This window comes from Phalaenopsis equestris, unplaced genomic scaffold, assembly GCF_001263595.1.
Source record: "Phalaenopsis equestris unplaced genomic scaffold, ASM126359v1 Scaffold000084, whole genome shotgun sequence".
Classification (NCBI taxonomy): Eukaryota; Viridiplantae; Streptophyta; class Magnoliopsida; order Asparagales; family Orchidaceae; genus Phalaenopsis; species Phalaenopsis equestris.
In genome coordinates, this window is record NW_018164526.1 from 1,163,416 (window position 1) to 1,185,649 (window position 22,234).

At 32.6% G+C, this 22,234-nt stretch overlaps 1 protein-coding gene across 4 annotated transcripts in view; it reads right to left on the reverse strand.

The window, feature by feature from the left end:
* Window positions 1–1,480: 1,480 nt before the first annotated feature.
* Window positions 1,481–22,234, reverse strand: part of LOC110019858 (vacuolar protein sorting-associated protein 55 homolog) — a 21,651-nt gene continuing 897 nt past the window's right edge. Inside the window, exons 1-5 of one of the 4 annotated variants that reach the window (XM_020717714.1) lie at window positions 16,513–16,988; window positions 16,381–16,432; window positions 6,508–6,547; window positions 6,325–6,426; window positions 1,481–1,828 (exon numbers count right to left, since the gene is read on the reverse strand). In XM_020717714.1, the coding sequence (XP_020573373.1) occupies window positions 1,645–1,828; window positions 6,325–6,426; window positions 6,508–6,547; window positions 16,381–16,432; window positions 16,513–16,578 (444 nt within the window). In that variant the 5' untranslated portion in view covers window positions 16,579–16,988 and the 3' untranslated portion in view covers window positions 1,481–1,644. Of the gene's footprint in view, window positions 1,829–6,324; window positions 6,427–6,484; window positions 6,548–16,380; window positions 16,433–16,512; window positions 16,989–22,234 lie in introns of those variants that run through there. The other 3 variants (XM_020717715.1, XM_020717716.1, XM_020717717.1) reach the window with 3 other exon arrangements.

Consider the following 22,234-nt stretch of genomic DNA (forward strand, 5'->3'; position numbering starts at 1 on the left):
TTCTCATTACTCATATTAATGGAAACTTGATTGAATATTAGTTGGGCAGATTAGTCTAATTTCAAGGCATATTGTTCACTTTCCAAAAGTTAAACCGGGTTTAGAGAGAATGAATGCTATTTGATTGGGGCCCACCCAAAATTAAAGAAAAATCTGCTTTTCCACCTCTCATATAACACAAAAAAAGGCAAGAATAAGTTTTGCCAAAAAGCCATCACCTTTCTCCTCTTAATTTTCTTCCCATGACTGGTCCACAATTCTATTTCTCCTTCTCTCCTTCTCTCCTTCTCTCCTTCTCTCCTAATGGCATCACAAGAAGGAAGTGGTCTCTCTCTCTCTCTCTCTCTCTCATGGCATCACAAGAAGGGAGAGGTGGTGGATTTTTGCAAAAGAGCCGTAAATTTTCAAATTTGTCTCTAGTCGTACTCTCTTTATTTTCCATAACTGATCAATCAACTTCTATCACTTTTCTTTTCAAGGAGTGATCCGCAGATCCAGATTAAGGGCGTGTTTGGGGCCGCTGCAGCTTATCAATAATCTGTTGATAAGCAACTGATCTGAATAAGTTGTTGATCAGCAGCCGATCCAGATAAACTGGTTGGCTGTTTAGTTTGTGTTGTTGCAAAACAACTATTTTGCAATTGTTTCTGAATAAATGACCATTATGTCCATGTGCAGTAATGTTGTTTAAAACACAGCTGTCATAGTAATGTATTTGATACTTGAAAAGCATAAAAATCACACTCAGAATAAAAAAAAAATAAGATATACATCTCAATTAATAGTCAGCATCAAAATTACAATTAAAAAAACAGTTCAAAGCAGAAACTTCTCATATGCAAAAAATTCGAGAGCACTCTTATCATAAAAACTCGTTCGATCCATTTATCTTCCCAATAAGCAACCGTAAAAATAGCTTATAGAAATGTCAACAATACCTACTAGATTTCCTCATTCAATCTTTCATATGGCGCATTTTTAAAATTAATTCAAAATTTTAGCTTCAGACTTCTCCCACAAGTAAATAGTTTAGATGATAGTTTTGACAGCTTCGTTCCAATTTCTATGGAGTTTTTATATAATGGAAGATTCACAGAAATCCTAATGTATTTACACATCTGACATCTAAAGCTCAATTTTTACATATATGCCACTTCAACTATAAATGTTCAATGCAATTCTGAACTATAATTAATAAACCACTGCAACATTATATGATATACAAACCACACAAATTTATGTATTTACATATCAAACACCTAATGTTTGATATTTACACTTATAACACCTTGGCGTCATGAAACTATGCAGAAAATGTGTATTTCACCTCTAAAAAAGTTAATAATGATGATATTTTTGATGTGATGCTAATGCTCTGAGTTTAATAAATATAAATATGAACGTTTAGGTGTTAGATATGTAAATGCATAACAATTATGTGGTATGCATGTGAATGTCCCAAAAAATATGATAAAAAGCATGAAATATAATACATAGGAATTAATTAGAACATAAATGCTCCTTACTTTTTCTGTACTTAAAGCAAGGGCTCTCCCTTGCCTAGAGGTTAAATACTACAATAGTAAGTGTTTTCAAAAGACTTTATGGGACCATAAATTAATGCCGGTGAAACAAAGTCCTAAGCTACCAATCCTCATCAAGACTAACTCGATGGAAGCAGAGTACAGTACAGACTAAAATGAAGAATGAGGTGAATTCGATTAACATTGCACCTGTTTCGATCAGATGAGCGTGCCGTAAGATTGCGGGTATGGCGATGCTTCCGATGGCCGAGGCACCGGTGAGAAACTTTGCTGCGTTTATCCAACTGTAGTCATCAAAGCAAGGTTTTGGTTATAACTATGAAATGGGACAATTCCAAAGTCCAGAATATGGCAACTAGTAATTAAAAAAAAATAATAATGCTTGCTTGTTAAAACCTCATGGTTTTTTGTCATTCTGTTAAAAAGGAAAGAAAATACTAAAATTTTACAAAACAAGGAGTGATAATTTGTTCTATTTTACAAAAGCTGACATACATGCATATATATATATATATATATATATAGAAGAGAAAAAAAAAAGAAATGTTAAGCTCTGTAGATTACTTCTGTAACCACACTTTCTCCTAAGTAATTAAAATTCGTAGGCTTGATTAGTTCCCCAGGTGGGCTTTGATAAATTAGTTCACAGAAGCCAAATGACTCGCTACTTAATTTTGACAAGATTTTATAGCGTGAAAAATGCTGCCTGATTTAAGCAAAATATATGATTTTTCCACTTCAAGCAAAAGAATGATGCTTCAATAGACACTAATGGGCAGAAAATTAACACTGCCAAAAAAAAAAAAAAAAAAAAAGGGCATTTACATACATACCACTGCATTCTTAAGTATTTACGTATCGAACTTTTTATATTTATACCACCTATATCATTCATATCACATAAAAAATACCACAGTTTTAACTTTTAAAAAGTGAAATACATATTTTTATGCATAGGAAAGGGGGTAATAATGGTAGTTATGTAGAAATTGAAGTATAAATGGTACATATGTAAATACATAAGAATTGAGTGGTATGCATGTCTACATATGTAAACACATAAGAACTGAGTCATATGCATGTAAATCTTCCAAAAAAAAGGGAAATACGCCAACATCAGCTACAAAAATAGCAGTAATTTTCCAATAACTTTTGGGCGTTTCCAAAATGAATCAGCATTTATTAATCTGACAGCTCATATCATGAAAAAGGTAGACTGCAGTACAACTGGGTTATATTCTCCAAAACAAACTGCCTATAATTTTTATTAAGGAAATTTACATACATATCACAAAATTCTTATGTATTTACATATCTAACAACTAATGTTTGATACTTATATTATAAAACCCATGCATGAAAAGGTATATTTCACTTTCAAAAATTTAATAATAATAATATTTTTTATGCAAGGTTGAAAACTCAAGATTTCAAAATTTCAGTTGTTCATGATGAAGCAAATGCTATGTGGGATAAAGTAACAAAGACTATTAAACAAGTAGCAAAAGATGTGTTTGGAGAATCAAAAGAAAAAGTTTCTTTAAATAAAAATAGTTGGTGGTGAAATACTACTATGCAAGAAAAGATAAAATATAAGAAGTTCTGTTAGAAAAATTGGTTTAAATGTAAGAGTTTAGAGAACTGAGAAAAATATCAAACAATTCGCTGTGACGCTAAAAAAATCTGCTTTTAATGATCTTTATAATAGATTAGATACTAAGGAGGGTGAAAAATATATGTATAAACTAGTCAAACAAAGAGAAAAGAAAAGTAAAGATTTAACTTAAGTAAAATGTATTAAAAATGAAATTCAAAAAAGTGTTTTTCTTAGAAAAAAGTATTTAACATAGGTGGGTGAGTTATTTTGATAAAAGTTTTAATGAAGTATCTAAAAATACGATCGATCTTAGTAATTTTAATATTGCTATCAATAATAAAGCGTTTCATCTTTACCGTCGCATTAGTAAAAAAGAAATTGAGGAGACTTTAAAGAAAACCAAGGGTGGAAAGTCTGTATGACCTGATGATATCCCAATTGAAGTATGAAAATATTTAGGAGATTTGAGAGTTTCTTAACTTACCAAATTCTTTAATATTATTTTAAAAACCAAAAAAATGCCTGAGGAGTGGAGAAAGAGTATTTTGATCTCCATTTTTAAGAATAAAGAGGATGCACAAGAATGTGCAAATTATAGAGGAATTAAGTTGATGTGTCATACTTTAAAATTATGGGAGAGGGTAATTGAACATAGGTTAAAACGTATTACAAAGATTTATCATAATCAATTTGGATTTATGCCGGGTAGGTCCACTATGGAAGCTATACATTTATTGAAAGATTTGGCGGAGAAGTTCAGAGATAATAAGGAGAACCTACATTTGATTTTTATTGATTTAAAAAAAAACTTGGGATAAGGTTCAAAGAGATATCCTTTGGAGAGTTCTTGAGAAGAAAGGTGTTGATATGAATTATATTCAATTCATTAAAGATATGTATACTAGAGCTCTTACTTGTGTTCGAACTGAATGAGGATTGACCAAATATTTTGCTATTTTTGTTGGACATCAAGGATCGGCTTTAAGCCCATATCTTTTTGCTTTAGTTATGGATGGTCTTATTGGACATTTATAGGAGGATGTACCTTGGTGTATGCTTTTTGCCGATGATATACTTCTCGTGGATAAGACGAGAGAAAAAACTTGAATTATGGAGGTCTACATTGGAGTCTAATGGCCTTCATTTGAGTAGAACTAAAGCTGAATACATAAAATATGATTTTAGTAGTAGTAGCTCTAGTGACAGAAGTGTGACTTTGAGTGATCAAATTAGTAAAAGTGTGAACAATTTAGATATCTCGGCTCTGTTGTTCAAAGCGATGGTGATATAGATAGGGATGTTAATAGTAGAATTCAAGTTGGTTGGTTGAAGTGGAGGAATGCTTCGGGCCTTTTGTGTGATAGAATACAAAAGTCCCCCTTAGATTTAAAGGAAAATTTTATAAGACAGTAGTAAGATCTGCAATGTTCTATAGTGCTGAATGTTGTCCTCTGAATACATAAAATATGATTTTAGTAGTAGTAGCTCTAGTGACAGAAGTGTGACTTTGAGTGATCAAATTAGTAAAAGTGTGAACAATTTAGATATCTCGGCTCTGTTGTTCAAAGCGATGGCGACTCTGTTGTTCAAAGCGGTGATATAGATAGGGATGTTAATAGTAGAATTCAAGTTGTTTGGTTGAAGAGGAGGAATGTGTCGGGTTTATTGTGTGATAGAAAAGTACCGCTTAGAGTGAGATCTGCAATGTTCTATAGTGCTGAATGTTGTCCTTTAAAAGAGAAGCATAATACTAAGTTAAGTGTTGTCGAGAAAGAGAATGATTAGGTGGATGAGTGGCTTTACACTTAGAGACAAAATGCGAAATGAATATATCCGTGATAGGGTTGGTGTAGCTCCTGTGAAGGACAAAATTAGAGAAATTTGTCTTAAATGGTTTGGTCACATTAAACGTCGATCATCTGATGATCTGATTAGGAGAGTAGATGTTCTAAATTCGACTTATGTTGAGAAAGACAGAGGTAGATCTAGGAAGACTTAGGCCTAATGCATAAAAAAATGATCTTAATTTATTAGAACTAAATGAAAATAGGACGCAATGGAGAAAAAGGATTCATGTAGCTGACCCCACGTAGTGGGATTAAGGTTTTTTTGTTATTGTTATTGTTGTTGAAGATTTGAGTGGTAAATATGTAAATATCAAAATTTAGAAATTAAATGCGTAAATATTTAATAATTGTGTGCTATGTACGTAAATGCCACTTTATATTTTTGTTCTCATGTTCAGCCAAACAACCTAAATCAAGTATTTCAATCAACCAAGTCAAAAAAAAGGAAGTTACAGATATAGTTTGATCGCTGGACAGAACGGCTGATTTCCAGAGAAAGTAGAGAGTCATCTCCCTCAGACCGCCGAGTTTAATCATCTAACAGAACAACTATCAAATCTACTAAGACCACTATTTATTTAAAGAACGTATGTTCTTTCATAGTAAGAATACCACGGTTGATGAGTTTTACAACCTGATTTACTGCATATCTAATAAAAAGTAAGAATATTTGTATACATTCCACTCAATTCCTATGTATTTACATATTCTGAGTCCTAAACTTCAATTTTAACATACATACCATATCACCTTAGAGATGTATGAAAAGGTGTAATTCACTTATTAAAATTTAAAATGGTGATATTTTTAATGCGTTTTGAAAGATTTGCATGGCATAAATGTTAAAGACAAAACTTAGGTGTTAGATATGCAAATACTTGCGAAAAAAGGTGGTATGTATGCAAATGTCCCTAAAAAGTAATAAATCAGCTGAACTTCATTTGTCAAAAGTCATATCAAGGAACAAAGCTTGTCACTTGTTCGCTCAGCTATTAATTTTAGATAGCAGAAATACAAGTTGGTGGAGTTTGAATTAAAACAGCGGGCATTTATATACGTAGCACACAATTCTTATTTATTTACAAATCTCACAGCTAAACTTTCATATTTAAACACAAATCTTTCACATCAAATAAAAAATAGCACTATTAACATTTTCATGCGTAAGTTTAAAACACCAAAGTGTTATGTATGTAAATATGAAAGTTTAGGTGTGAGATATGCAAATACATAAGAATTGTCTACATATATAAGTTTCCCAAATAAACAACAAATATTTCTAGACAAAGATTCAAACAGCAAGCAAAACTAAAAGTATGTCAATATTTAAACTCACCCTCCACTCTCCCTGCTGGTCAGGAAATGTGTAGATCCACCTCCGAAAAACATACAAGGCATTGGCACCAACACATACATGAGGGCTATAATTAATGAAATCCTATTAGTGATGTAAAGTATCTCAGTAAATATATTGCGCGAACTGAAATTTGGTTTACTATATTTATGGTGAATCGTCTACCAGTTAACATAGGCCACCAGTTGTTGTACAGTGCACAAGCCTGCAAGAATAAAAGAATTTGGTAAGGCTCATGCCATAGATTAAAAATAAAATATAGAATTGATCTTCAAAAACACTGAAAAAAAACAACCATGTGTTTCCCAGGTTTTAGGTAACAAAACTAAAATATAAACAAATGGTGTCTAACCATCAGCAAAAATAAGATATTTTCCAAACTCAAAAGTTGCTGCACATTTTAAAAAATCAATCATCATCATCTCTAGTTATTTATTTCTTTTGTGTAATGCTCTCTAATAAACTAAAAGAAAGTTAACAAATAGCGAATCTTTTGTGTGTAGTATCCAAATGAGAATGAGGTCTTAAATGAGTTATTATACTATATAACTAAGGGTCCGTTTGGGGCAGCTTATAAGTGCGGGCGGCGTTTTCAAAACGCCGTCATACCGTTTGGCTCGCGCTTTTCGCCAGCTTATCCGAAACTGCGTTTGGGTTTTTACACTAAACGCAGGTCGCGGGCCGACCTCAAAAATAACATGAGTTAAGGCTTTATCATGAATTTATAAAACCAAATGTGAACTTTAGCTGGGCATTAGTGAGAATGACTAAGTTGAGATGTAGATGACATGTTGCAATGCAGTATATAGACTAGGGTTCATATGTCATTATAATAAGATTGAACCAACTATGGCCACTCCACAGCAATACACTTTCATACTACATGATTTTTATCCCAGCATGTCATGAGAGTGGATGAATGATACTTATTTCACCATATTGTTTGTCTGATGAGCTTGTGATGGTCATCATGCTCTTTGATTTAGAGCTACTTGAGGGAGTGTAATAGTAATATTGCAACTTTGGCATGTTATCCTTGTGTCACTGTTATTTTAGTCTCATGAAGCATGCCTAGGAAAATATACATACCAAACGTGATTGATACGAGAGACTAAAAAGTGAATTATATGACATGTTGCCCATACGATTACTAAAAAATTGATTTTGTGATAATAACATGCAAATAATATAAGAATACCTAATAAAATATGAGGTTTTGTGCTTGTGAAAGTAAGTAAAGTGCATGAACTAAGTAGAAATGATCACTAGTTCGATGATAGGTTTTTATATAACCTAATCATAGTTGTTATTATTTTCAAGTATATGATATCCCCCTTAATGTAATAATGGAGCATAATATGTATGCCAACCCATATATCTAAATGAGAGACACTGATATCTAAGTTAAATGACACTCCAAATTGGGATGAATCGGTACTTTTTAAAATATTTTCCTAAGAAATTTAAATATTTTAATAATATTATTAATTAAAAATAAAATTTAGAAATAAATTACCATATAAATACTAAAATGTAGCATTTAATCAGAACTCATCAACACACAAGGTTAACTCATATAATAGGTTTATATGATTAATATAATAAGTGGGTCTTCAACTAAAAGGCTTAATAATAATTAATCCATCTAGCTACTCCGACTACATATATATATCATCAATTTCTACAACAATGAAAACTAAGGGTGTGTTTGGGGCGGTTGCTGTTTTTCCAAGAAACAATTGTAAAGTCTTGCTTCCTGGAGAAGCAGCTTATCAAGAACTATCAAAAAGTGATTGATACAAAAGTTGGAGTCCGTTTGGGAGATCTACTGTGTTGTTGTTGTTGTTTCTGACGAGAATGTCTGTTTCACTCTTATATATGTAATATATTTGAATATTACAATTTTCAGAATAATTACAATAAAATAATAGAAAGAAGTCATACTGCACAAAAAAGGTGTTAAACATATTATTCATAAATTATTTTGACTAACTATCCATGTTACCTTAAGCCAAACATTTTTTTCGTTATCTTATGACAGTAATTTTATCTATTCATTTAATGTTACATTTTCTAGACATTGAATAGATGTAACATCCTAAATCATTCATCGGGTATAATCATTCCTTAATTTATATTGTTTAGCTGTTACACAACCATCTTAAGGTTCTCATTTATGCTAAGATCAACATAAATAATAAATATCAATTACTTACGGTCTTAAATAAATATCTAAATAACATCATCATCCTGATTATGAATTGATAAAATTTAAATTAAAATCTCCATGAAATTCTCTTATGATGTAATATACTTTGAGCTTTAGACTAAATGGTTTACAATATGTTTTGTTCCTTCCGTTTAAGAAAGAAAATTTTTCAAAATGTGATAGCAATCTTTGAAAATGAGTTCATTAAATAAGGCAATTTACACATTAATGATATTAATACAATTCAAGAGTCTCTGCAATATGGAGCAATGACAGTCATGATAAATTTCAACAATTAATTAAAATAGAAAAGCTAAAAAGTAACTCCTTTTTCATTTTTTTTTTCCTTTTATTTTGGTCTATAAGAACATATAAAAGTGTAAGCAAACCGATGCAAAGAAAAAATTTTATCCTCAAAAGAAAAAAAAAAGAGATGGAATGTATAGATGCACAAATTGACATTCTAAGTTTGATTTTATTTTACGAGTTCATGGATTTACAAAACAATGCTAGGTCTGAATAATTTTATTAAACCTATGAAATCCAGTTGTGTTCTCAAATAATTTTGATTCTCCTAGAATGGTTCACTACTGGTTTTCTATTAATTCAATGGTTTGCTGGTTTGCTGCCATTTTACTGTTGGCGGTTTAACAACTATTTTATCGCTAAACCATAGTTTGTTTTATTATTGTTAGCTATTAGTGGGTGGGTTACTATTACAGATGGGGTGAATTGTGTGAGATCATATTTCGTCACATGGAAACGTGTGCTCATTCAAGTGGTTTTGCCAATTGTGCCTTATGATTTTCCTGCAATTTCAAGATAATATTTAGAAGTGAATTTTGGAAAATTTGAGGATTACAAAAGTTTAAAGATTTAAGATATGTAAAGAAAAACTGATTATTGAATTAAATTTCTCTCAAAGTTGTTTAGTAGTTGGTTATGAATTGATAATTTCAGCGGAAAGTGCTCTCTTCGTACCAGTATGAAGCCTAATATCTTATTTTGATTTATTTTGAATAAAAATTTCGTGATTGTTAGCGAGTATGATTGCTTTTGGCAGCTCTATTACAATCTATATTATCTAATGACAATATTTCAAATTCCTTAATTTTAATTAGTTATAATTAAATTAAAATTTGAGCAAATTTTTGTGTAGTTCCAATCTGTAATTAAAAATAATGAATATTTGTTACAATTGATGGTGTGTAAACAACAAATTTGCTATTTTCTGAATGTTTCTGTGCATATCATCCAAAATTTGCACTAAGAAAGTTTAAACCTAATCTTGCATCATAATATCAATTATAAATATGAAATAATTGGGTCTATCAACAAAATAATAGCATATAGTGATTTAAACTAAAGCAAATAACTTATAGTTCTAAATAACTCCAACATGATTATCATGGATTTCAGAATTATATGCTTATATTCAATGTGGTATAATCCTAGAGAATTTCCAAATTGGATCAATAATTTAAATATTTTTTCAAACAATACAATATGATTGGTTTCCAAAAAGTTGAGTGTGCTACATCAATACTGATTGAACATGCTCAATTATCTTAGCAAAATATTGCTACTAAATTTAAATTGGTAAATATGAAATATAAGCTTAAAGAGCAATATTGTCATTCAGATATTATAGGGATCAATTACATAATCAATTTTTTTTAAAAAAAAAACAAGATAATCAAGAGATGCTTGGATATTACATAAGGTTTCCATGCCTTGTAGCCAAAATTATTTGCATCATATGAAGCATAGGTACTTAAACAAAAACAAGGCCACGACAGAAGTCCCGCTTGCTTAAAATTATGTCAAAGATATTTCAAGCCCAAATCAGGTTCAGACATAGTGCAACTTGAGGTCAATATGCAACACACCTAAAGGGCATGTTTGAGAGCTTCTTTTTAAATCCAAAGTCTAGTTTTTGTTTGGTTGCTAGCTATAAGCCTATAAACCCTCGAAAGTAGACTAGCTCCAGTATGACATTCCTCCACAATCATACCATCCCTTCATATTTGTATCATTCAGTCCGCAGTCCCCCAAGCACTGGATTACGTTTCTATATACCGCTCTTTTGCATTTCTACTCCTGTAGGCCATTCTTCTCACGCATTTACTACTCCTATAAGCCATTCATCTTGCATGTTTTGTGAATTCAATTGCTCCAGAAACCACCAAAACCCCCCCAAGCATTGCTTAAATCCACTTAGTTTACTTTCTATCTAGAACGGCTGCTATACCCCTTAATGTATCACTCGGTTCTCGTTCAGAATCATCAGTTCTTGCCATAATTCACACTCAATTTCTGCTCATAGCCCCAACGTATAATGTGCTTATGATGGCTTTAAGTCTGTAAATTTCCTCCTTCAACCCTAACTTCAGATTTATAAAATAGCATACTTCATTCTATGATATTTTTATGTAAAAAAAAAACAACAATCGGGTATTTTAATTACATCTTTCATATTAATAAGTTATAAAAAGGAACATTATATCAATAATATCTTGCGTCATTCTTTCTACAACTATATCATGCCAGTGTGTTCAGAATATAATAGGCTAGCATTTATATTATTTTGGATCAAGACCATTATCACATTATCATTTATTTCATTAGAGGTCTACCCTCCGTGTTCGTGTTGGACAAGGCTATGGCTCCGACATACTTCAATATGTGTCCAACATGGCACACATTGCCAGAATTTTTTTATTATAAACTTAGTTTCCAATAGGGCGTGAACATGGTAAGGACATGGCGAAACATGACAAGAACATGAAGGGATATGGATGAATACTTGTGTGATAAAATATTACTATTATTATTAATCATATTTGGTTATTTTAATATTTAGAAAGTATCTTTTATGATATTATGTTTCATTTCGTGGTATCTTTGTTAGAGAATAACAAAAAAATTATATGTTTCATATTAATAATTTATTAAATATAGAAAAAATTTTACATTTAGCAAATTATAAATGTGTTTGATATGTTTAAGTTGTGATATGTCCTACTTATCACAATTATGTTATGTCTTCATATGACTAGTCTCCATGGCACGTTTTATCAGTGTCCCCATATATGTGTCAATGATTCATGGCACATAGCATTAGATATCGAGAAATATTACAATTAACATGATAGGATATTTACACGTATTTTTACCAAAGAAGAGCTAGTAAAAGGTCATAGAAAGCCCATTAAACTCACAACAATAATCCAATGTACAATCAAATATGATCTTATGGATAAAATTATAGTTCATGAGTATTCAATTCATTTTCTATTGAATGCAAAAGTGAATTTATAGTTGAAGGTGATTCTACATCTTAATTTATGGAATCTCAATCTACACATACATTTGAGCAAGCTCATGAACCTCAATCTATATTTGAACAAAAATAAAAAAAAATTGGCTCTAAAATTGAATTAAGCGTGAAAATTAATTTGAACTTAAAGCTCTAATTGAAGTTGAATCTATTACTAAGTGCAAAATTGAAAAGAAACTTGCCTGCCATAATTACTGAATCAATAGAGCTAAATAATAAAAATAATATTTGAAATATTATCAAATGTCATTAATAATATGACAAAAAATCAAACTAAAATCAATCCAATTTTTTGCGCTAGATTTCTTGATTTACCAAACCGTAAATAAAATTATGGAGACACTTAAACTTCATCAACATTTCAATAAGCTTAATGACTAATATCTTATAAAAAAAATGAAATTTAAAACGCAGTCAATCTAGGCAAATCAAAAAGTAACCAATTCATCACTAATCTTTAAACCATTGGGACAATTTTTTTTAAGATATCATCCATACATAAAAAATTATCTTATTCGTGTGCCTTTTAAATTTTCTTTAACATCCCATCCTTTAAAACTAGTGATAGTGACCATTATGATGCATACTAGTGTTTTCATTATTTGTCTCAAATAAAATTAATTATCTATTTGATCTGCACGAAAACATTTGCAGAAAAACTAACAATTAATTCTTACAATTATAAGTTAATCATTGATATTTATAAAAGGAATGTAGAATTTAAACAAGATAATAAAATTATGGTCCGTGAACCCTATAATATTTATTAAGAAAACATTTAAAAAATAAACTTCCAGAAATGTAGGCCTATACAAAATATCATGTAATGCATTGGGATGAATGTTTATGAATCGAAATTTCCAAAAAATCCTAGCATTAATCCATTCTTGAAGGTATTTAATTTGACCTTATTTCATTAGTGAGCCACCAGAATTCTTGTATTTTTCTCTTTTCATCTCCTTTTTATAAAGGAAGATTTACATGCATACCATAATAACCTTTATAAATTGAAATCCAAAGCATTATTAGAGAATATATATATATATAAAATTTAAATAAGATGTCGTCGTTCCGCTCTGCGCGTCTCACGTCGCCTTTGCCTTCGTTTTGGGAAAAACTAGCTTTCGTCTTCGGTTTGGTAAATACCGGCGTCGTCTTCGTCATCAGTACTTGCGTCGTCGACGTGCCTCGTGTTCTCGCGTCGTCTGCTTTGTCTGGCGGCAGAGCTACCGGGTGCGTTCGACAGCTGCGCTGACACTCGTCGTGCCTCGTTTTTCTCACATCGTCTTCTTCGTCTGGCGACATAGCTACCCGGTGTGTCTCTACAGGCCCTGCTTCTGCTCGACAACTGCGTTGTCTGTGACAGAGCTGTGCGTCGTCTACAGGCTTTGCATTTTTTGTTGGCACTGGCCGCGGTAATGGTCTCAGAGCTTTCCTAAGCCGCCGCCCTCGCCTGTGATAACTCTGTCAAACCCTCCTATGCTACAGTGGTTCACAAATGTAGCTCCCATTTCCACCTCGCAGATAGTTTGATATTCTCGCAGATGTAACATGATTCTGTTGCAGGATATAGAAACTGCAATCTCATCAAGAAAGTCGAAAAAAAACGGGCAAACCAACAATATTCTTCTCTGACGCTGAAATTTAAACTCCTGCAGAAAAATACAAATTTACTCTAGTTGGAAAGTTCCAATTAGGTTGCCCAAAGATGGAGACTATCAGGAAGGTTTTTGAAGATTTCAAACTAGTTGGGGCTTGACAGGTGGGTCATTTCGATGGAAGGCAAGTTATGATACAGTTGAGTATAGAAGAAAACTACACAAAGATTTTTTCAAAGAAATTCATCACAATCGAGAGCAAACATATGAAATTGCTCAAATGGACTCCTGATTTTGATCCCAATCAAGAACCCTCAATTACACCTGTCTGGTTCTCATTACCTGAACTCAAAATTCAATTTTTTGACCTACCTATCTTATATTCAATTGGGAATATCCTTGGAAAACCTTTACAGGTAGACTTACCGGCAGTTCATCTCTCAAGACCCTCTATTGCAAGGATTTTGATTGAAAGAGATATTATACTACCAGATGTAGAAGAAGTTTGGCTTGACTCTGCTCATAATGGTTATTGGAAAAAAATTTACAAACACTGCAAGATGTTTGGACACCCGCAGGAGAAATATTTCAGATTGCACCCACAGCTGAGAACCAATAATCAAAAGCATGAACATGTTGTTAGTGCACCCCACGTGCCTGAACGCGCTCCTAACAAACCGGATGACAGCCAACCTGAGGGAATCACCACAATACAGAAGTTGGTGTCAGCCCCTGGGAACCTTTCTCCTGACCATACTACAACAGATAATGTCGCTATTCAAAAAGCATTAGGTGCGGAGGTGACAATTCACACTTCACATACACTGGAACATATCACTATGACAACGACTATCTTTCCTTCTACTGCGGTTCTAAATCAGACCGATGATCACACGAGCCAGTCTTATGATGAAGAACTACAGGTTTATACTTCTCGACGGAAGAAGGTTGGGGGAACACTCCAACTTGGAAATTTAATGGATGATACCTTGGTTACTCCTGGCAATGACACGACACTTCAAAGTTTATTATCTGGCTCCGCTCCTAAAACTAGAGGAAGAAGCAGGACTAAACTGGCTCGTACCTAGCTTTTGTTTTTTGCATGTTTTAATTTTTTTGAGTCTATCTGTATCTTTTTGTTGAGTATTACTGTACTTGATATCGTATGGGTAGGGTGTCTCTATTGGGCCCTCTCATACAACCTTTATGTATCTTTTCTATTTCAATAAAATCAGTCCTTGGGCTTTCAACCAAAGTCATCTTCAATGATGAGATTTGTCAGACTATAGACAGTGGAAACAAGCAATATTTGGTGCACAAACGTGATAGCTTATCTGTGCTAATTTGATAATTTATGTAATAATATAGGAAAAAAACAGGTTTGCTTTGATTTGCTTGATGAATGTAAAATGCCTAATTCATTTAAGCCAAAATCTTCAAATAAAAAAAATCTAATACGAATGTAAAATTTAGACTTGTCAGGAAAGCAAAAATAATGCATTGAGATGTGCAAATTGACATTTTCAGTTTGATTTTAATTTAGTTGATATAAATTTAGCAGTTTTTTTTAATTATTTTTTTTTCTTTTTTAATTTTTAATTTTTTTTTACACTTATAGGAATTTCTATTTAAGCTGAGTAGTTTTGTTCATGCCTATAATAATGCCTATGAGAAAATATGTTCTTTTAATATTTTAAATCCGTTATTTTGGCTTATTGGCTTGATGTTGGCTCTATGTTTTGTTGATCTATTGTTGGTTCATTAATTGGGCTAATCATTGTTTGGTTTTCTTTTTTTTAATTAACTAATGGATCATGATTCAATCCCTCAACAGAAGTTGGAGCACTATAACAGATTGCATGAATTATGCAATCTGCTATTACATCTCATAGATATTGCATACTTCACAATTTTCATCAAAAGAGCTGAATACATTTTAAATTTATGACCAGTAAACGATAAATTTGAAGTTTTGTGCATTTCAGCTAGGTGTGTCAAATTGAGTTTGGTTCTAACCCCAAATTGAACCGAACTGAAAGTACTTGATCTGAACCCAACCTGAATATTAAGTGTGTCAGAAAGTCCAACCCGACCTGCCTTCAACCTGCTGACCCGAACTTGGCCCATAAAACATATTTAACATAAGGAATAACAGCTATATGGGTCAAATTCAGGTCAATTTTGGGTTAATCGGGTGGTCAATTTCAGGTTTGCAAATCGACTTCGATCCGATTTCGAGTTAGCAGGTCAATTTTTGTTCAATTTTGTTTTGGCGGGTCAACCAGACCCAAAAAAATTAAACGTGTTAGGATTTCTAATATGAACCCGACAAAAAAATTATTCGGGTCAACCCAAATCAGAATTATTCGAGTTGTGCTCGGTCGAGTTGGTGTGTCAGGTCAATTTTTGACACCCCTAATTTCATCGTATATTTGTATTAGAAATTTCTAAACCATCAGTTTGTTTAAATTAAGGTCTGTAATGCATGTATTTGTGCAACCCACTAAGCCTAATAATTAAGAGTTTTATCTCAAATCATAAGACCTTGAATTTAAGGCCTAACACATATGGATGCGTGCATAAGTTTAAAAATTAACAATATGTTCATCCAAATCTACTGTGATATAACAATTAATATCATCAACAGCTCGATTTATCCCAACTATTTAAGTTTGAAATGATAAAAAAATCAAACATCAATTATTTTCATAAGATTACAATTAAAGTTGGTTACAAATTAGAAAGTTATTTCCAAACAAGCTGGAAGTGAAATAACTAAAATCAAGTCATCAACTAATCTTTTTTGTGAATTAATAAACCAACAAATAGCCATCAATCAAACAAAGATTGAAGTACATAAACATTAGATGGATATGGAATGGAGAGATTACCAGGATTTGCAATAGAAAACTGGCCGAAAACATGAAAGCCAGTCCACCAAGCCTGTATATCAATAAGAGTTAAAAATATTTTTAGAAAATGTAAAACAAGCCGGATCATGAAACAAACAATCTCAGGCTTACACTGTAAAACATAGATGGCACGTGATGATCCCACAGCCAGGCAACCAGGGCAGCAACATAGATCATAAAGAAAAAAATGAGAATCCGCAGTTAAAAGTTTATCAAATATTTAACAATGTATGTTATAATAGTCCAAAGGACCAAAAGCTCTATTTTACTCATTCCAAAGCTTTTAGCAATTTAGCAATTCACCAATAATTAATGTTTGTCAAGTTAGGCATAGAAAAAAGGGCCTATAACTTGTATAGCTGGAAGTGATTTTCTTTTGGGGCATGTCAACCATTATTTGTAAAATTATTATTTTTTTTGAAGTAATAAAAAGAAATCAGCCTAACCCCCCGTCCAAGGTCAGGTGAATTTATATAACAAAAACAAAAAAGATCTAAATAGCTCAAATCCCTAAGAACCATTTTAAAGCATTACAAATGTTGATAACACCAAAATATAATTGTGGTTAGCAAGCACATCAAAAGTTCTAAATATTTTCAAATAATCATAAACAAATAAAATAACAAATGCTTGAAAAGACAGATTATAGCGAGTCCATCAGATTGAAACTCAATAGATGAGCATCATCGACTTTGAGGATGACCAAAAGAAGTCGCCATCAATGTAATGAACTCGGTGATGAGATCAAGTCGCCTCAGTGAAGCCACCAAGGCACTACATCCTACCAAATATTAGTGGCGAGACCACCACATCAAGGAGAGTCGAGAGGTGTCAGTCTCTTAACTAATGAGTGCATTTTCAGAAAATTGCAGAGGCACAAAACCCAATTAAAGTCAAATTTTTCCAATTAGATTAGCACATAGGAAAAATGAATCCACCCGCATACATTGCATAGTCTACTTCAAGTCAATCACCGCATTGTTGAATATCATTCATGTTATAAGTAGCTGAGTATTCTTCTGCCATAGGGAAGTATTGCGTCCTTCGTCAAATTTAAGATAGTTTATCACCTAGTTCACAAGCGCCCAAAAATCTCTTAAAAACTCTATGACATTACTAGAGATGAGAAAAGAGTGAGATAAGCTTTCAAAAATTTCATAGTTAAATTTCACAGAGAGATGCTACAAACTAAAAATCTTAAGCCATTGTCATCCTAGCTGCACGCACTTAGAACCTCAGAGAATGAACTGATCGATATGCACTTAGATTAAAAAACTAAAGAGGTTGGTTGAAATGTTAGGAATTGCCAACAACCAAATGAATGTTGAGGTATGCAATAATCTGGAAAATTCAAATCAATGCAAGACTCGTGAAGACATATTCAACACCCACCAAATAAACACTGAGACAACTTTAAATTTTAACCTGACAAGATCAATAACTTGATATAGCCCATTAGCGAATACTCGACAATGCTCGACATTCAATAATCAATGATATTTTGGAAATTTGGTATTCAATACTCAACAATATGAGGGGAATTAAATATTTTCAATTGGCGATACTCAGCTAATTCAATATTCATTACCCGACAATACTTAGGGAACTTGGTGTTTGTTACTCTACAATACTCAACAATTTCAATATTTATTTATAATCAATTCATCAATACCAACTTCGAACTTATAAGTAATTTGTTCATATGCTAATCTAGTATTTTCTCAAAATCGCATAAGTATCACATGAAAATTTCAAGCACCCAAATAACAAAAAAGTCATGAATTAGAACTTGGACTCCCCTTTCTTTGTGACAAGATCTGTGTTAAGGGAATGAGAAGTGCCTTCTAGGCTGAAAAATATAAATCAATATCCTGACAATGAGAAAAAAACTCTCGCATAAGTTGAGCCCCATCCGAGGAGACGACTCGTTCAACAGTTACAATAAGAAACTAGGCCAAGTAAAACTTTTAGCAAGATATCCCAATAGCTTGATGATTTAAGAATTTTTCATCAATTATTATTACTTGCAATCCTATTGGGTACAATATACTAAGCAAATCTCAAACGTTTATTTGTTTTCATTCATCCACAAAGAATTCGATCAAGATATTCCTAATTTAATGTATCTCTACTCACTGTCCCAAAAATGCGTGGAAATGGAAATTTTGATTCCAAACAGGACTTCATGTATGAAGTGAAAAATTACAACTTGCCTAAAGCGATATTACCAAAATACATCAAAATTACATGTCATAGCAATCATGGGTCGTCCTTACAAAAATCATGGTTAATCATCCTCTCCTTTTTTTGCTCTTCTTTGAACTCATTCTTGTATAAAAATAAAAGACTCGGATTTCACCATGATTGATTTATCATGCCGTGACTAGTTAAAATATCCAAGCAAAAAGGCAATTCCCTCTTGATAGTTCTTCTGGATCTCTTATTTGTATTCAATAAAATTAAGAAGCTCATTAATATCAGCAAACTTCAACGGTCAACCCAACCTTCTCCTCCCTTAGCTTTCCCTTGACATTATTCATTTGTAAAAACAATATAGAGTGAGCAAGTTATTTTTTTTTTAGATTGTTAATTCAAGCAATGAATATTCTAAGATGTAACCCCGTTGATTCAAAATTTGCTCCTTCAAAGTTGTCGTGGATTCCCCAAATCCCTTCATAAAGTTCTACAATTCAGTACTTGCCTTCTTTGCAAACTCATCATAGTAGTTCTTCATGCTTTTCTCCATAGACCAGGGTCTCCTTAAGATGGATTTATTGAAGTGCCAAAGTCATCATGAACTCCCGATTCCCGTAGATTGTCTAGTTTGAATAGGCCCTTAAGAGTGAAACCCCTTAAGTAGAATGGAGTTGAACTCTTAAACATCGAGGCACATTTTATTATAACCATCCTTGTAACAGTCGAAACTTCATTAGAAACTCCAAAGTTAAGTGTGCTTGCAAATAAGTTGCTTAGAGAGGAATTGCGAATGGAGGCTTGGGGATATACCACAAGTAGTCAACATCAAGCTTTTACAAGTTCATAGAGAACTCAAACTCCACTTCCTACATATGCAACGCCACCAACTTGGCATCTGACACTATATTCGATTTGGTTTTGACATGCCCCCCATTTGTCGATTCAATAAAAATATTTTTTTCTTCTAATTTATATTTATTTTCTGAAACTAGTTTTTTTATGTATTTATAAAAGAAAAAAAAAACAATGGTATCTCTAAAACATTTTTACGGTAAAAAAAAAAATTTTAATCCCATTTCACTCTACTCCCTCAAATATACAATGAAAGTGATCATACCCACGAACGAATTAAAAAAGACCAAGATCAACGCTAAGAAATATTAATCTAAAATCTTGGCTAGTCGGCCACCTCACGGAAGAAAGGCACACAAAGGCCAAGGAAAAACTCATTGCGATACAAACATAATTAATCCTCCAACGAGCAAAAATACTTGGTAGGAACAAGGATGTGCATGGATAAGTAATCTTCAATCTTTAATCTATCGTATTCTTAACACAAAAAAATTGAAGTTATACTTGGTTGTCAATAAAAGAACCCCAAATCTGCCGACATGGAGTTCACCGAGCAGCACAAAAATGCATTCACTATTGAGAAAGAACTCAATCGAGAGCAGCGAAAGGTTGCCACAGAGTAAAATACAAAAATAATAAGAACATAGAGGGTTAAGTATCAAATGAACTATTACCTCCCAATTTATTGGGCATATCACAGAAGCCGAGGTGCTCGATGTTAAGTCGAAATTACAACGATCATATCACACTCAATTGAATTGAGATGGGAAAGCAACATTACCTTGAGCAAATCAAGAAAGTATCCAAGATCGACTCACTAAAAATCACATCAATAACAAATAATCTATTTCAAAAGGACTATGAAAGAATCTTACCCAAAAAAAAAAATCAACATAGGTTTTTTTAATTAATGCATAAACAAAATAAATATAAAATAAGAGCATAGAGCACAATTACAAATCTCTGATATTTTATTTTACAAGGGAAATATTTAATACATAGAAGGATGAGTTGTAGAACAAATTTTCAAACTTGTTGGAAAGAGATTTTATGGTTCCTCCTAGCAAGGCTAGGACAATGGGACTCATAACAATATCCCTGTAGATCAAAGTGTGATGGATCAAGTGAGGTACTAAGAATTCAATACCACCATAAATTGGTTCACTTGAAAAGAAGCAATGTTCTCTTTAAGAGAATGACTTCACACATCAAGGCATTCAATTTTTGCCTGACCAAAGGAACTTCACCTACGTAGGAAGAAGAACATCAAACCTATCCCTCAAGTCTCCCAATTTTTTTACTTTTTATTTTTATTTTTGCTTGCCACAAAGCTAAAGCTCAGCAAATCTCTAAGCATTTTTAAACTTTCAAAATCCAAGTCAGCTTGAAAGGCAAATACCATTCCCTTCAATGATTCAATCATCAACAAAAAGGATGACTCCGCGCTCGCAACTTCAAATCCATCATCCTAGCTCGAACCTTAGAGCCACTTTTCTTCTCTCTTTCTCTCGAGCTAGTGTTGAGATTACCATACTCGACGCTTTTCATAGTCATAAAATCAAGCAAAATCAACTACTCGCCCACATTAGAAGACGCAACTAATCAACCACAATGGCAAGGTCACTAAAAAATTTCTTTGTTGCTTCCATCGAACATGAACTTGGCTAGGAAGAATCATAACAAGCACCTTCAATGAAAAGAGTAGCAAGATGGAGATCACTTACAAAAGGTAACTCCACAATGACTTCTTCCATCTCGACCGTCTCCTCTTTTAATTCAAGAAAAAAAAAGAAAATTCACTCAAATCCTTGTAACACCATTGTTGTCTATTCTTCATCAATAGAGTGATAGAAACTTCCCTACTAATGCACTTGCTATCTTGATCTATAACTTAAGAATATGAAACAACTAATGCAGCCTTTCAAAGAAATATGGATAATTTATAAACTCTTAACATTCATATGAACGAATAAGCTATCAAAACCATCTAATCATTCATAATAATAAAGACATATCAGTGCAAACAACAATTCTATTTTTCTAGTCCTTGGGCATCTTTTCAAGGGGAAATTCAGAAGACTCAGAGTTTGTTTGGGACGGTTGCAACTTTTTATAAATGTGTTTGTATAGTTATGTTCAAAAAGACAACTTCTTAAAAAGTTGCATGGATGAATTATAAATATATTTTTTTGATAAAATCAGATAACATTTTCTTACAGCCACCACATTTTAATAAATCTGGTTACAAAAAATAACTTGCCACCACAATAAACTCTAGAAAAACAAGAAAATAATTCCCCAAGTAGAACTGTGATTACAGTCTAAAACCAAAAACGAGCAGAAAGCTCCCCAAACAGATCCTAAATTTATAACTAAAATTTTTTGGGTCAAGTATAAGGCAACTAGGCCGACCAAAGATATCGAACAATGAGTTTATAGAATTGAATTTCCTAGATATGAGGGCCATCGACCATGGGACGACCAAAAGAAGTATCCATCAATGCAATGAATTTGATGATGAGAGACAAGATGCCTTCAAAACAATTTTGCCTACGTACTCAACCACAAAGACAGATAAATTTGAATTCAATACAACTAATTCAAAATAAATTTAAATTCGATTGTAAGAAAAAATGTAGAGAGTGAGCCCCTCCCTCCCTCCCTCCCTCGCTCCCTCCCTCCCTTTTTCCCAGTCAATACTGATTGTAAGATTTAGATATTGTGCACAGATAATTTTGAATTCAATAAAAGTAATCCCGGCTTCTAGCTCGACCAAGCTGAACCG